Genomic DNA, 15,346 nt, shown 5'->3' on the forward strand with positions numbered 1-15,346 from the left:
TTTCCTCAGACCTCTACTGCACACTGGAAGTGGACTCTTTTGGGTACTTTGTCAGCAAAGCCAAGACCCGGGTGTTCCGCGACACAACCGAGCCCCAGTGGAACGAGGTGAGTGAAGCTCCGGGGTGGATGATGTGGCGGACAGCGGAAGGGCCTATTGAGGGCCTGACTGCAACTTAGTGTCTTCTGTCCCTGCTTGGGGTAACAGGAGCATTAAAGAGATCTTCTGAGGCATTTTTGAGCTGTCCTTGAATTAGTATAGACCCTTCAATTCAACTAGGGCAAAGATGTGAACTCTTGAGGGTCTTTTGTCTGCCAAAAATGGGGCCAGATCAGAACTTGGTGCTTGGGTGGGGGGCAACGGTGGGAGGGATTCTGGAGTTCTGGTCCCACTGCTGGACCTTTGGATGGCCCCTGGGTTTTAGCCACTGTGTGACATGGAGTGTTGGACTGAATGGGCCATTGGCCTGATCCAACATGGCTTCTGTTATGTTTTTATGTCTGGGGCAGTGATGCTCTGTATTCTTGGGGGCTACGGGGGCAACAGTGGGAGGGTGGGCCTCTTAATGGTACCTGGGTTTTGGCCACTGTATGACACATAACATTGGACTGGATGGGCCATTGACTTGACCAAACATGGTTTCTCTTTTGTGCTTATGTCTGGGGCAGTGATGCTCTGTATTCTTGGTGCTTGGGGGGCAACAGTGGAAGGGCTTCTGGAGTTCTGGCCCTGCTGGTGGGCCTCCTGATGGCACCTGAGTTTGGGCCACTGTGACGCAGAGTGTTGGACTGGATGGGCCATTGCCCTGATCCCGCATGGCTTCTGTTATGTTCTTAACTCTGGTATCCTCTGCTTGCGCCCAAAGCAATAAAGAGCACATCGAATGTGGCTTTTCCTAGACCCCTCAATAAAAACAGTCCCCCCTCCTGCACATGGGGTCAAAGGGACAGGGCTTGATATTCCCCCATACCTAAAGTCCTTCTTTCTGTCCCCAGGTGCCAGGAAAGCACTCTGCGCATTCTCAGATGCATTCTTGTTGCTTTCGAGGTGCTGATCTAAAAGAAAAGAGTTTGGGGGTGTAAAGGCACCATTTCTGCCAGACTGGAGTCTTGCACTTCTTTCTTCAACCTCACTCTGCCCCCTTTTGTCTTGTTTGGGGTTTTCTCTGAGGGTCAAACAGAACGGGATGTTAGAGTTCCAAGACTGGAATGCCATATGGGGCTAGATCCCAAAAGCAGCTGAGGGAGCTGTTCTGGATGAGAAGCTGATCTAAGCCTCTGAATACCAGTGCCGGGAGGCCACATCTAGGGAAGGCCTCAGCCTCTCTGCCCTGTTGTTGGCCCTCCAGAGGAACTGGTTGGCCAGTGTGTGAGACAGGAGGCTGGACTAGATGGACCCCTGGTCTGATCCAGCAGGGCTCTTCTGATTGTCTTATGAAGGCCTCAGCCTCTCTGCCCTGTTGTTGGCCCTCCAGAGGAACTGGTTGGCCAGTGTGTGAGACAGGAGGCTGGACTAGATGGACCCCTGGTCTGATCCAGCAAGGCTCTTCTGATGTTCTTATGAAGGCCTCAGCCTCTCTGCCCTGTTGTTGGCCCTCCAGAGGAACTGGATGGCCAGTGTGTGAGACAGGAGGCTGGGCTAGATGGACCCCTGGTCTGATCCAGCAGGCCTCTCCTGATGTTCTTACGGCTGTAGCACTGGGTAAGCCAGGGGATTTAAGTCTTCCCCACGCCTAAACCATTTCCCCAAAGGAAAATCTACCTCCCTCCATCTCTAGCTGCATTAAGCTCTGGTAAGAGGAAATAACCTGGCATGGGAACTGCTTTTTCCCCCCTCCTGGAACTTAATGAAAACTGGGAGTTGAGGGTATGTGTGGAAACAGGACAGAGGCGAAAGCCCCCTCCCCTTCCCAACTCCAGGGCCCTGTTCCAGATGTGTAGCTCGAGCAATGCCCCTGTTGCAGTTGTGGGCAAGTGCGCTTCTCCTGTGTCAGTACTACCTCCGCTCGAGCAGATTTTTGCAGAAATACAAACACTTGCAGTGCCGTTGGTTTCAGTGCAGAAACAACATGGACCCCAGAACGGCCCCTTGGCACGCAATGGGTTGCCTTGGGGAAGCTTTAATGGGTGTGTAATGGGGCAGGGGGACTAGATTAACAGGGCCTGTGGTCCCTTTTGTGACATCAGGCAGGAACAGCCTGTGAAATCCCCAGTTACAGGGACTCCTGTTTCCTGTTTGGTAATGTGTGGTTTTAAAAACCCTCAGTGGGTCCCAGAAACAAAAGGGGAAGCGTGCAGGCACCAGAAGTTGCTTTCTCACCTCCCTTCAGCTCTCTGGGGAAAAAAACCCCTGTTGTTTGAGGCTCTATTCAGATGTTCGTTAATTATGTGCCAACCAGATGTTATAGTGCAAATTGTACAGTGCAATCAGTCCCTATATACCAGAGGTCTCCAACCCCTGGGCCGTGGACCAGTGTCCGTCCGTGGCCTGTTAGCAACTGGGCCGTGAGTTGTAGAATTATGTCATTATATATTTACAATCTAAGAAGAAGACAACAACATTGGATTTATATCCCACCCTCCACTCCAAATCTCAGAGTGGCTTACAGTCTCCTTTATCTTCCTCCCCCACAGCAGACACCCTGTGAGATAGGTGGGGCTGAGAGAGCTCTCCTGGAAGCTGCCCTTTCAAGAACAACTCTGGGAGAGCTATGGCTGACCCACTGCCATTCCAGCAGCTGCAAGTGGAGGAGTGGGGAATCAAACCTGGTTCTCCCAGATAAGAGTCCACACACTTAACCATTACACCAAATGAATAGAAATAAAATGCACTATTGTGTCATCCCCAAACCGTCGCACGCCCCACCCACCTTGGTCCATGAAAAAATTGTCTTCTACAAAACCAGTCCTTGGTGCCAAAAAAGGTTGGGGACCACTGCTATATACAGTGAAGGAAAGAGTGAAGTATGATAATTAAAGTAATTAAAGTATATCGACAGCTTATTAAGACACTGTTTTGGTATCTTCTTCAGAATTAGGTCAAGGTTGGGTAGCCATCTTTGTCTGTTTGTAGCAGTGGAAAAGAGCAACTGTCCAGTAGTGCCTTACCTAACAAAATTTGCGGCAGGGTAAGGGATTTTGTGACTTGCAAGCAGTGACCCACAACAGCTCTACTCTGCCACAGATTTTGTTAGCGTTTATGGAGCTACTGGTCTCTTGCTCTTTTCTGTCTCTTCAGAGTTGTTATGAGGGCCGGATTTGACATAAATGAGACCTTGTTGGGCTAGGCCATGTGTGAACCTATTTAAGATTAGGTAGCAGAGATATAAACTTTTTAAAGGACACAGACTAAAGGGTCTTAAAAAACCCCCTTAAAATAAAAAATGCTTAAAATGTTAGCATTGGTTGGTCTTAAAGGTGCTTTCTTTGTATTTCTCCCATGGAATCCAGGGAACTGGGCAAAGCAAGCGCTGGCTCTTTCCCTCCCTCCCCAGGGGACCAGGAAGGGGAGGAGCACCAATCAATGTAGAAAATCGAGCTTTTGCTTTGTAGTTCCTGTGCGATTGAGCAAGCCTTGCAAAGCAAGCTGAAGTGTGGAAGGAAGCAAGAGAGTGGGAGAGGGAAGCAGACAAGAGTCAGTTGCTTGAGGGCCTGATAGGAGCCCTTCAGGGGCCTGATTTGGCCCTCAGGCCACACGTTTGATAATGTAGACTGTTGTTTATATCAGCCAATCATAGAAGAAAAAAAGGGACATTGAAGTCATAGATCTGTGATTTCTTGGGCACTTCAGTCTTTCTTTCCTAAAGAGAAGCAAACTCCAGGGGATGGAAGCCCCAGCTGCCTCTCCAGCCTGCCGCCTGCCCTCAGCTGGCGCTGCTGTTGCTCTTTTGGAAGGAACGTGCCCTCAAGTTGCAGCTGCCTGGTGTTTTCAAGGCAGGAGATGCACAGAGGTGGTTTGTCATCGCCTGCCTCTGCATAGTAGCAGCCCAGGTCTCTTATCGGAGTATTACCCAGGGCTGACCCTGCTTAGCTTCTGAGATCAGACCAGTTGGGGCCATCCAGGTCAGGACGATGCTGTCTTACTCCCATCCTTTTCACTGCACCCAGCTAGGGTCCCCAAAGCGGCACAACCAGTTTGTTTTCCTTCCCTGCATGGATTCCCCCTCCCCACTCCCTGTTTCTACCCGGCAGCCTCTGAATCCCCCCCCCCCCACTTTGCCTCTGCTGACTCCTGTCTTCCCTTCTCGGCAGGAGTTTGAGATTGAGCTGGAGGGATCACAGTGCCTGAGGATCCTCTGCTACGAGAAGTGTTACGACAAGACCAAGTTGAACAAGGACGACAACGAAATCGTGGACAGGATTGTCGGCAAAGGGCAAGTCCAGGTATGGCAGAGGGGTGTGAGAAAGAAAAAGGGAGTGTGGAGAGCAATGTTCCCTCTAAGCTCCAGAGGCTTGTGAGCAAAAATTCTACTTTGTGAGCTCCTGGCATTAAAGTTGGGAGCGACTGCATAAAATAGTGTGCTCTGGGGTCATCCTTCCTGAGCTGAGACAAAAATGTGTGAACTGGAGGCTAAAAATCTGTGAGCCAACTCAGCTTAGAGGGAACACTGGTGGAGAGGGCTATGGGAACTGAGCCGGACTCAGTGCTTGCAAGGAATTGTGCATTGCTTCTGGCTGGATTGTGTGTGTGTGTTAGTGTGTTAAAGCTCATCCACACTGAGGACTCCCTCCATGTAGAAAGCTAGCACAAGGATACAGCTGAACTTTTCAGTTTATACCTTATTTGTTGGGATTAATTATGCTGTAGAGTGTTTTGTTGAAGTTTATATTTTTGGTGCGGGTTTTGTTGACATCCAACTGGGCATGTGCCTGGAGGGAGTCTGTCCCCCTCCCCTCAGTGTCAGAATGGCTAATTAAAGGTGCCAGATCTTATGGAAGTGGACATTTAAATGAGTGGAACATGAGAATGAAATGGCTTCTTACCAAACCTAATACTGAATTGCTTCTTCCCTTCCCCACTGCTGCCACCATGTGGATGAGAAAAGCTTCACCACAGATAGGCTGGGTCTGTACCTTGGCCCAGGTGGTCTGAAGACTTGAACTGAGTATGTTCCTTGAGGCACAGATGGTTTAGAGCAGCTGAGTGGAAAAGGGGGCAGGAGACACATCGGTTTGCTCCGACAACCTAGAAGACCCTCAACGAAGGGTGGGCTGGGGGAATTTCTAGATTATCTCTCCTTCCCAACTCAGTTTTTCATGATCCCTACCTTGTACGATAATGAAAGGAACAGGATTTTTTTTTTAAAAAAAAAAATTCTGTTTTCGTTAATATCCTGCTTGGAATTTTTTTTCTTGCCGGTGGTGATATCGCAATGCAACATTACTGTGTAATGGTCAATAAAAAGGTAAAGGTAGTCCCCTGGGCAAGCACCAGTCGTTTCCGACTCTGGGGTGACGTTGCTTTCACAACGTTTTCACGGCAGACTTTTTACGGGGTGGTTTGCCATTGCCTTCCCCAGTCGTAATGGTCAATAAGTTGATTTTAAAAGAAGGGAAATTAATACACAGTGGGGAGAGATCCTGTTGTTTTGAAATGGTATGATGAGTCCCAGAAGGACATTTTCCTGGGATGTAAATGATTCCAGTTTAGAATATCTCATTTTTGTGAGTTCTCTTTGGCCCCTCTGGAAGAAGTATAACAGCTTGAACACTAAATCTGCAGGGAGAAGGGTTTTCCCTGCTGTCTTTACTTGCAACACTAGTTTGCTAGTGTCACGGAGAACCATTCCAAAATGTAATATTTCATCTGGGGCCTGAAACAGCATCAACTATTCTTGCCACTTCTAGGTGTTGTTATCACATTCTGTTGCATTTGTGAACTGAGTTGAGTTTGGCCATGAATGACTGGATCAAATTCCACAACTGTGAGGGTGAGAACCTTTTCTGTTAAAAGTGAAGGCCCCACTGCCTGGGAAACAGAGCAGCTGATGAGACAACTAAAGTGAGTGATTCAGGTGCAGGATGTCTAGAAAGCCACACTTTCAATGACTAGCCCTTTCCATCTGGGATGCCGTATTGTCAGAATCTGGAAGCAAGTCTCCTTTCCTCCTCTTGCCAGGGTGTCCAAGCTGTGCATGCCACCCTGTTCCTTGGGTGGCAAGCTGCTGGCAGTGCCACTTCCTCTGAGCTAGTCCGGCAGGTGCTCCGTGGGCATGCTTTGTTTCCTGTCTAGCACTTGATGGCTCTGTCTGGATTTATTAATTTTCATGCTTCCAGCTTGCCTATAAGTTTGCATGCTCCCTGTAATGTGATTGCCCTGGAGAGGATTGGGCACCTAGCTTCTGATCTGGACCTAAAGACCCAGCGGACTCTTGTCTGGGAGAACCAGGTTTGATTCCCCACTCCTCCACTTACAGCTGCTGGAATGGCCTTGGGTTAGCCATAGCTATCGCAGGAATTGTCCTTGAAAGGGCAGCTTCTGGGAGAACCCTCTCAGCCCCACCCACCTTACAGGATCTGTTGTGGGGGAGGAAAGTAAAGGAGATTGTGACCGCTCTGAGACTCTGAGATTCAGAGTATAGGGCGGGATATAAATCCAATATCAATATCATCACAAGGCTGAAAAGTCTCCAGGACCAATGGCTCCCAACTAATGATAGCGTGATGGCGGAAAGTGCCATCAAGTCTCAGCTGACTTATGCCAACCACCTTAGGGTTTTCAAGGCATGAGATGTTCAGAGGTAGTTTGCCATTCCTTGCCTCTTCATGATGCCCCTGGTATCCATTGGAGGTCTCGGCATCTTTTTGATAGCAGGAACTCCTTTGCATATTAGGCCACACCTGCCTGATGTAGCCAATCCTCCTGGAGCTTACAGTAGGCCCTGTACTAAGAGCCCTGTAAGCTTTTGGGGGATTGGCTACATCAGGGGTGTGTGGCCTAATATGCAAATGAATTCCTGCAACAAAAAAAGCCCTGGAGGTCTCCCATTCAAAGGTCTCCTGTGAAGCTTGAGAACCCCCTTGGCAAGATGAGCACTTGCCTGGCAAACATCCTCAGCCCTTGCCCCAAATTGACTTTATCTTGCGTTACTAAGAGCAACAGTAGTTGCTAAGACAACTGATAAGTTCCTTTCTGATTGGTGAAAAAGGATAATGAGTGTGGCAGAGAAGGGACGCTGCCTGTCGTCCTAGGAGTATGTCCCAGGTGTAGAGCAATTACAGTTTATATAGAAATTCTTCCTATTTATTCTTCATTTATTAAATTAAATCACTAGATCAGGGCAGTATATGGCAACAAAAACACAAATCATAAATTAGCAATCAAAACAGTACAAATACAACCATTAGTCTAATTTCATGGCGCTAGACGACTACAGATCATGCCGCAGCCCTGACGGGTGGGGGGCAAGAAACAGGAGGGCCAGAACAGGTGGAAACCGTTGCTGTCTTCAGCCAGATGTCTAACAGAACATCTCTGTCTTACGTGAAGGGCGTGGATGTTGCTTGCCAGAGAGTTCCACCAGGTTGGAGCAAGGTCCAAAAGCACCCTGACTCTAGTCAAGGACAGCTGGATGTCTCTCGGGCCAGGGATTGCCAATAAGTTATCTGCAGACGTATAATATGACATCAGGGATTGGTGGTTTCACGGAATGGCCGTGTTGGTCTGTGGGAGAATGGCTAGAGTCGAGTTCCATACCGCCTTGGCAACCCACAAGATTTTGGGGATGTGAGCTTCTGGGAGTCAAGAGTTTCCTTTGTCCCTCCTGACTTGTATCTGATGCAGAGAGCTTTGACTCTTGAAAACTTATATCCCCAAAATCTTGCTGGTCTCTAAGGGAAGTAGCCCCGTGGCGCAGAGTGTTAAAGCTGAAGTACTGCAGTCCAAACTCTCTGCTCATGACCTGAGTTAGATTCCAGCGGAAGCTGGATTCGGGTAGCTGGCTCAAGGTTGACTCAGCCTTCCATCCTTCCGAGGTCGGTCAGATGTGTACCCAGCTTGCTGGGGGGAAAGCGTAGATGACTGGGGAAGGCAATGGCAAATCACCCCGTAACAAAAAGTCTGCCGTGAAAATGTTGTGACGTGATGTGACCCCAGAGTCGGAAACGACTGGTTCTTGCACAGGGGACTACCTTTACCTTTACCTTTTAAGGGACTCGAAACAGGAGTTGGTGTTAGTGGGCTTGCAGGGAGGGGGAACTGGTTTCCCCACATTCCCCGGGGGCTGTGAACCATGGACATTATGCTCTCTCATCTGCACATAGATGAGCATTCATGGTTGCTTGGCAGTGGTGCTTGAAATGCTGGGGGGATCCTTTCTTCTTTCTGGAGAGAGGAGGGAGCTCCGAAATGCCAAAACAGCCGGCAAGATTTTGGATGACTGCCCTAAATTAGAGACTCACTGATAGTAGGAAACCCTAAACAGCTCATGAAGGGAAGGGAGAGAGTCTTTCTCTGTTCTGTGCTGGTTGTTTATTGCAGAGCATTTATGCCGAAAGTCAGCCTGGTGTTGTGGCTGAAGTGTCATACAGAGTGTTGGACTGGATGGGCCACTGGTGTGATCCAACATGGCTTCTCTTATGTTCTTTAGAGAGGCTATATTGATACCTGGTATACAGTGGTGTGTGTGTGTTGGTCCCTGAGGTCAGATGGGCAAATTCTCCAGGAGCAGTTCTGGTTTTGGGCCCGGTTCTGGCTTCGGTTGATGCTGCTGGGAGGGGAGCCAGAGAAGATAAGAGGTGGGGATTTCCCCCTTCCTCTTTTGTGACTGTTAGGAGCCTGACTAAACCCTGGGAATTCCGAGCCGAGCCACAGATTACAAACTGACCATTGGGCTTCTCTGGCCTGTGGCCTCCTGTGTTGTGTGGAAACATCACAGCGGCAGCCGCATAGCCCGAAAGGAAGCTTGCATCACCAAGTGTGAGTCAGGGTGGGAGACTGGAGGGGAATTCTGGCTGGGCCGTGTGAACCTTGGGGGTGGGGAAGAGAATCTTGGGAGCTGAGAACAGCAAGCCAGAACCACTATATATGAAGCTGCCTTCTACTGAATCAGACCCTTGGTCCATCAAAGTCAGTATTGTCTTCTCAGACTGGCAGTGGCTCTCCAGGATCTCAAGCTGAGGTTTTTCACACCTATTTGCCTGGACCCTTTTTTGGAGATGCCGGGGATTGAACCTGGGACCTTCTGCTTACCAAGCAGATGCTCTACCACTGAGCCACCATCCCTCCCCTCTGGGGAAGCTACTGCTGGGGGTGGGGGGGAGAGCAGGAGTTCTGCACAAGCTGCTGGCAAGGAAGGGCCTTTAGCAGAGACACCACAGGTGATCGGTGCCTCCCAGGGCCTGCTCTGCTGTCCTCCACCCTCTCGCGCCACCACAGCCAAGATGTGGCCTGCTCCATGCCTCTGCTCCCTTCCCAGTGGGGCAGCTTCTCTTGCCGCCTCCTTCCTTCTGGCTGCAGGCAAGTTGCAAGGATCGTCCAGAGCCCCTTCGAGCAACTGCAGGAACTGACTGTAGGCTCTTGTAGGGTTGCCAATATCCAGTTGGAGGCAGGGGATCCCCCAGTTTGGGGGCCCTCCCTCTGCTTTCAGGTCATCAGAAAGCAGGGGGAGGGGAGGGAAATGTCTGCTGGGCCCCCCATTATTCCCCTATGGAGACCAATTCCCATAGGGTATAATGATCTGTCAGTATCTGGGGCTTGGGGAGGGGGCTGTTTTTTGAGGTAGAGGCACCAAATTTTCAGCAATGCATCCAATGCCTCTTCTCAAAATACCACCCTCCCTAGTTTCAAAAAGATTGGACCAGGGGGTCCAATTCTATGAGCCCCCCAAGAAGGCATCCCTATCCACCATTATTTCCAATGGAAGGGATGTGTTTAAAAGGTTTTAAATGCTTTATGTAAACTATATGTTTACTATATGTAAATGCGATGGCCAGAACTTTCTTTGGTGTTCGGTGGTGCTTGTCATATCCTTGCTCCTGGCTCCACCCCAAAGTCCACTGGCTCCACCCCCCAAAGTCCCCAGATATTCCTTGAGTTGGACCTGACAACCCTATGCTCTTGGCTGGGTTGGGTTGGCATTCCTGGGACTGTCTTTGAGAGTGTGGTGAGGCTCTTCTCCCATCCTCCTTTCGGGCCCCTGAAGGTTCCAGTCTCTTTGGGGAGCTGGAAAGAGAGGTTTGTGGAGAGGAAAGAAAGCATTGGGGGAGACTGGAGGACTTTTTGCTTCCATCTGAGCTCTCGTTCTCTGGCGGGTGGTGCCGTGGTATGTCAAGGCTTATTTCCTAACAGCCGCCACTTCACAGCATGTGCAGCACCTGGCACACGAGTGGCGCATGGAATTTGAATCATGCCCAGGAAGTATCCGCTGTTGATCTGAACGGCCGGGGAGTAGAATTTTTTAATCGGGCAGGACATGGACCTGGCTTGCGTGACGGAGACCTGGGTACGGGATGGGGAGACGGTTGCTCTCTCCCAAGTAGCCCCGCCTGGGTTCTCCGTCCTTCACCAGGCTCGGACTAGCGGGTGGGGGGGAGGGGTGGCGTTTTTCTTAAGGGAGGTTTGCTCCTTCAGGGCACTCCCACTGCCAAAGATCATGGGTATGGAGTGTGTTGGCTTGATGTGGGATGTTGGGTAGAGGTTAGTAATCTGGCTGGTGTTACCGTCCGCCTAATGCACCGGCCAGTGCCCTACCGTCCCTGATGGTGGCTGTAGCAGGCTGGGCATTGGAGTACCCTTGGCTTATAGTCTTGGGTGACTTCAATGTCCATGCCGAGGACGTGGCTTCCACTCGGGCGACAGACCTAGTGTCTTCCATGGCAACACTGGGACTCTCCCAATATATAACAGCGCCCACGCATCGGGCTGGACACACATTAGACCTGATCTTTGCGGCGGGAGTTGTATTGGATCAGATTTCTGCCGAGGCAGTGACATGCTCTGACCACTATGCCCTGAGGGCCCGTGTGGATACACCACCCTTACCCTGTATAGGCGGCAAGCAAGTTTTAGCTCGCCCGTGAAGGCAGATGGACCCCTTGCGGCTTCAAATGGCTTTGCGGGATCCCTGGCCCTCTAGTGACTCGTTAGATGAGCTAGTGGAGATCTGGAATAGCCAGCTTTCCACAGCCATTGACGAGATCGCTCCCCGACATCCTCTCCATCCCCGTTCACGATCCGCTCCGTGATATACCCCGGAGCTGCGATCAATGAAACGGCGATTGAGACAACTAGAGAGACAATGGCGACGTACTTGCGACGAAGCTTCGAGAACATCTTATAGGTCATTTATGCAGACCTATGAGATGGCAGTCCGGGCCACAAAGAAGGTTTACTTTGCATCCCAGACTGCGTCTGCGACCTCGCGCCCAGCACAATTGTTTAGTATAATTCGATCATTAACAGTTTTACCGCAAGGTAAACCAAACGTTAGAGAATTGGAAATTGGCTGCGAGGCTTTTGCGCGTTTTTTCACAGATAAGGTCTCGTCGCTCCAACGCGACCTCCCCGCCATAATTGAAACTGTGAAAGAACTTGAGGCACCGAGTGCATCTTCTGGTCCAATTCTGGACTCCTTCAACTCACTCAGCCTGGAGGAAGTCGATAGGATCCTTTTCGCTGTGCGCCCTACAACCTGTGGGTTGGATCCGTGCCCGTCCTGATTTATAAAAGCTAGCCAGGCGCTGTTACGTGAGCCACTACAGGGTATTGTCAACAGATCCCTGGTAGAAGGGATCTTTCCCACACCTCTTAAAGAGGCGGTGGTCCGTCCCCTCTTGAAAAAACCATCTGCAGATCTGGCTGTATTGGCGAACTATCGGCCAGTATCAAACCTTCCCTTTCTGGGTAAGGTCATAGAACGGGCGGTGGCAACTCAGCTACAGGGATTCCTAGATGACACTTCCGCACTGGATCCATTCCAGTCCGACTTTCGACCAGGTCACGGGACGGAGACGGTTCTGGTCGCCCTCATAGATGACCTCATGCAACATCTGGATCGGGGCGGCTTAGCGGTGCTGTTTTTATTAGATCTGTCGGCCGCATTTGATACGGTTGACCATCAGCTACTGACTAGCCACCTTGCCGATGTGGGGATTCAGGGGTTTGCCTTACAGTGGTTGGCCTCTTTCCTTCAAGAACGGGGACAAAGGGTGGTGATAAGGGAAGAATCATCCCGAAGGCACCCACTTATATGTGGTGTGCCACAGGGTGCGGTTCTGTCCCCAATGTTATTTAACATCTATATGCGCCCCCTTGCCCAGATTGTCAGGAGGTATGGGCTGGGATGTCACCAATATGCAGATGACACCCAGCTCTATCTATTGATGGGTGGTCAGTCCGACTGTACCCCGGAAAATCTAGACTTGGCTCTTCAAGACGTAGCATCTTGGCTCAGGCTGAGTCGGTTGAAGTTGAATCCGACGAAGACGGAGGTTCTCTATCTGAGTTGGGGTGGTCCAGGGGGGGAGATCCCTCTGCCGGCTCTTGATGTGGTGTCACTAATCCCGGCCCCCAAGGTCAAGAGCTTGGGTGTGCTCCTGGAGTCCTCTCTTACAATGGAGGCCCAGGTAGCAGATCCGCCTTTTTTCATCTTTGGCGGGTGCGACAGTTGGCCCCCTTCCTGGAGCGCAACGACTTAGCACTGGTGATCCATGCTATGGTCACCTCAAGAATAGATCACTGTAACGCTCTCTACATGGGGCTACCCTTGACGCAAACCCGGAGACTACAGCTAGTGGGCTGCTAATGGGGCTCCCGGGGGGAGCACATTCGGCCAGTGCTGAGAGAGCTGCACTGGCTACCTATTGTGTTCCAAGTCTGTTTCAAGGTGTTGGTATTGACCTTTAAAGCCCTCTATGGTCAGGGGCCTGTCTATCTGCGGGACCGCCTTTCCCCACACATTCCCCGGAGAGCACTGCGTTCAGGGACAAAAAATCTGTCCATTCCTGGACCAAGGGAGGCTAGGTTGCAGCAGACGCGAGCCAGGGCCTTCTCGGTGGCAGCGCCAGAATTGTGGAATGCTCTCCCAGAGGCCATAAGGGCCCTGCGGGATCTTTCCACCTTCCGCAGGGCCTGTAAGACCGAACTGTTTCGACAGGCCTTTGAGATCTAACCTAATTTGGGAGAGCGCTGCCACTCTACACCATTACAGAGTACCATGATCACCATTTACATTTATATTTATGTTAAATTATATCATAGCGATACAGCACCAAAAATGCAATGGAATGTTTTAATGTTTAAGTCTTTTAAATAATTTTAAATTGTAGTTTTTATTGGTTAAATTGTAAAAGTGTATGTTGTTAGCCGCCCTGAGTCCGCTTGCGGAGAGGGCGGGATAGAAATTTAAAGTAATAAATAAATAATAAATCCTCTCTGCGACCCCCCACCCCCAGCCATGCTGCTTTCAGCCTCCGTCTTTCTCGTGCACATGTGCAAACCTCAGTCTCTCCCCCTCCTTGCCTCTGAGCCTGGAGAGCCCCAGACAAGGGCTTTTTGTCCGGCAGAGTGAGAGTTGCTTCTGGCTCCAATTAGGGGAGGGGTTGTGGGGAGGGGGGAGAGGACCAGGGTCAACAGCAGGCAGTGGCGTTCTGTTGCGGCAGTGAGCTTTTCTGTCTGGCTCTGGCCCTGGGGAGGTGGGTGGGTGGTCTTCTGTTCTGGAGAGCAGGGAATTGAAGCTGTTTGGTGGTGGGGAGAGCAGGGAACTGTGGGAACTGTTCGGTGGTGGGGCTGGGATTTCATTGGAGGATTGGGCTGGGGCTTATATCTCCTTGTTTGGATGACACACAGCAGTTCTCTTGCTTCTTTGGCTCTCTCCAGGGTCTCCTGCCCAGGGATGTCTATGGCCGAAGGTACTTTTAGAGGTACCTTGCACTGTGAGTTTAGCCCCTGATGCTTACATTGCGGGGAGGAAGGGTGCGGCTCAGAGGCATAGCATCTGCTTGACACGCAGAAGGCCCCCAAGTTTGATCCCCATCATCTCCAGTTAAAAAGGGTTGGATAGTGGGCAGCTTGAAAGACCTCTGCCTGAGACCCTGGGACTGCTGCTTGGCAAGATTCGCATACTAACCATAATAGACCCGGATGGGCAGCCGTATTAGTCTGTCTGTAGCAGTAGAAAAGAGCAAGAATCCAGTTGCACCTTAAAACCTAACAGAATTTGGCCCTGACCTGTATAGCCCAGGCAAGCCCGATCTCGGAAGCTAATCAGGGCCAACTCTGACAAGATCTTCTTCGTGGTCTCTGTGCATCACACCAATGGGAGAGGCGCCGGCGCCGATCACGATCGGTAACTTCAAAGCCGCGGATTTCCGCGCCCCCGCCCCGGTGCGCATGCGCAGGCACCCCTCCCCTGCGCATGCCCAACGGGGCAGGAGCGGACATCCCGCCAGTTCTCTTCTGACCGCCGCTGAGATCAGTCGATCTTTCCTTCGGTCGGTGGATTACTTGCTTCAGCCTTGCTGGTTTTCTTTCCAGTGCGGATTCTTCTAGCGTTATCGCTTTCCTTCATTTCGTGAGTGGGGTGGAGTGTTATTTTTGTTATTTTTCCTTGACTCCAGTATCCCTTTCCCTTCCCTTCCCTCTTCCCCCCCTCACCCTCCCCACGCTTTCGCGTATGGAAAAGCGCTGGGGCTTCTTCAAACGGTGCAGGCGGTGTGGCAGTAAGATCGCCCCTCCGGACGGCCATACCCTTTGTTTGCTGTGTTTAGGAGAGACACATAAACCGGACTCCTGCACCCATTGCGCGAGGTTTTCCAGACAAACCCGCAAAAACCGAGCGGCTCGTCTCGCGGCAGCCTTGGTCGAACAGGCGCTGTCTCCGAGGAATATGGCGTCATCAGAAAGCGCGCCAAAATCCTCGACGTCGGTGGTCGATACCGACAAAACCTCCCTCGATGCCGATCGCCCCCTGAAAAGAGCGGGCTCGGCTTCGTTATCAGAGACCTCGACACCAGCGAAGAGGTCTAAGGAGGATAAAGGAGCTTCTGCGGGGTCGAAGAAAAAGTCCGACAAACAGAAGCATAAGAAGGTTCCTGCGACCTCGTCACCGACATCGCCGCCCGATCTAACAACTCCAGTGTTACCGCCTTTAAAGTTGCTGGCCTCCCCGGCTCGGCATCGACCGACTGTGCCGCTCGAATCGATGTCGACGCAGATAGCGATCTCTTCCGACTCCGACCGAGATCTGGAATCGGCGCAACGTCTGGTGAGCGATGACAGCCCTTCGGACCTCACTCAGGAGGAGAAGGACAGCTCTCGAGATCGACCGGAGACGACTCCTCGGGATCGATCCCGCAGTGCGCAGAGAGTCTCCCCTCTAACACTGAAACGGGTGCCACATCCGGACCAG

General features: G+C 51.1%; 1 protein-coding gene across 4 annotated transcripts in view; it reads left to right on the forward strand.

Annotated features, from left to right (window-relative positions):
* The window catches only part of ABR (ABR activator of RhoGEF and GTPase), a 143,371-nt gene that overhangs the window by 85,067 nt on the left and 42,958 nt on the right, over positions 1 to 15,346 (forward strand). For all 4 annotated transcript variants that reach the window (XM_060258884.1, XM_060258883.1, XM_060258885.1 and 1 more), the window contains 2 exons: positions 10 to 107; positions 4,251 to 4,382. In XM_060258884.1, coding sequence (XP_060114867.1) covers positions 10 to 107; positions 4,251 to 4,382 — 230 coding nt within the window. The remainder of the gene's footprint in view (positions 1 to 9; positions 108 to 4,250; positions 4,383 to 15,346) is intronic.

Source organism: Heteronotia binoei, chromosome 18 (assembly GCF_032191835.1).
Source record: "Heteronotia binoei isolate CCM8104 ecotype False Entrance Well chromosome 18, APGP_CSIRO_Hbin_v1, whole genome shotgun sequence".
Lineage (NCBI taxonomy): Eukaryota > Metazoa > Chordata > Lepidosauria > Squamata > Gekkonidae > Heteronotia > Heteronotia binoei.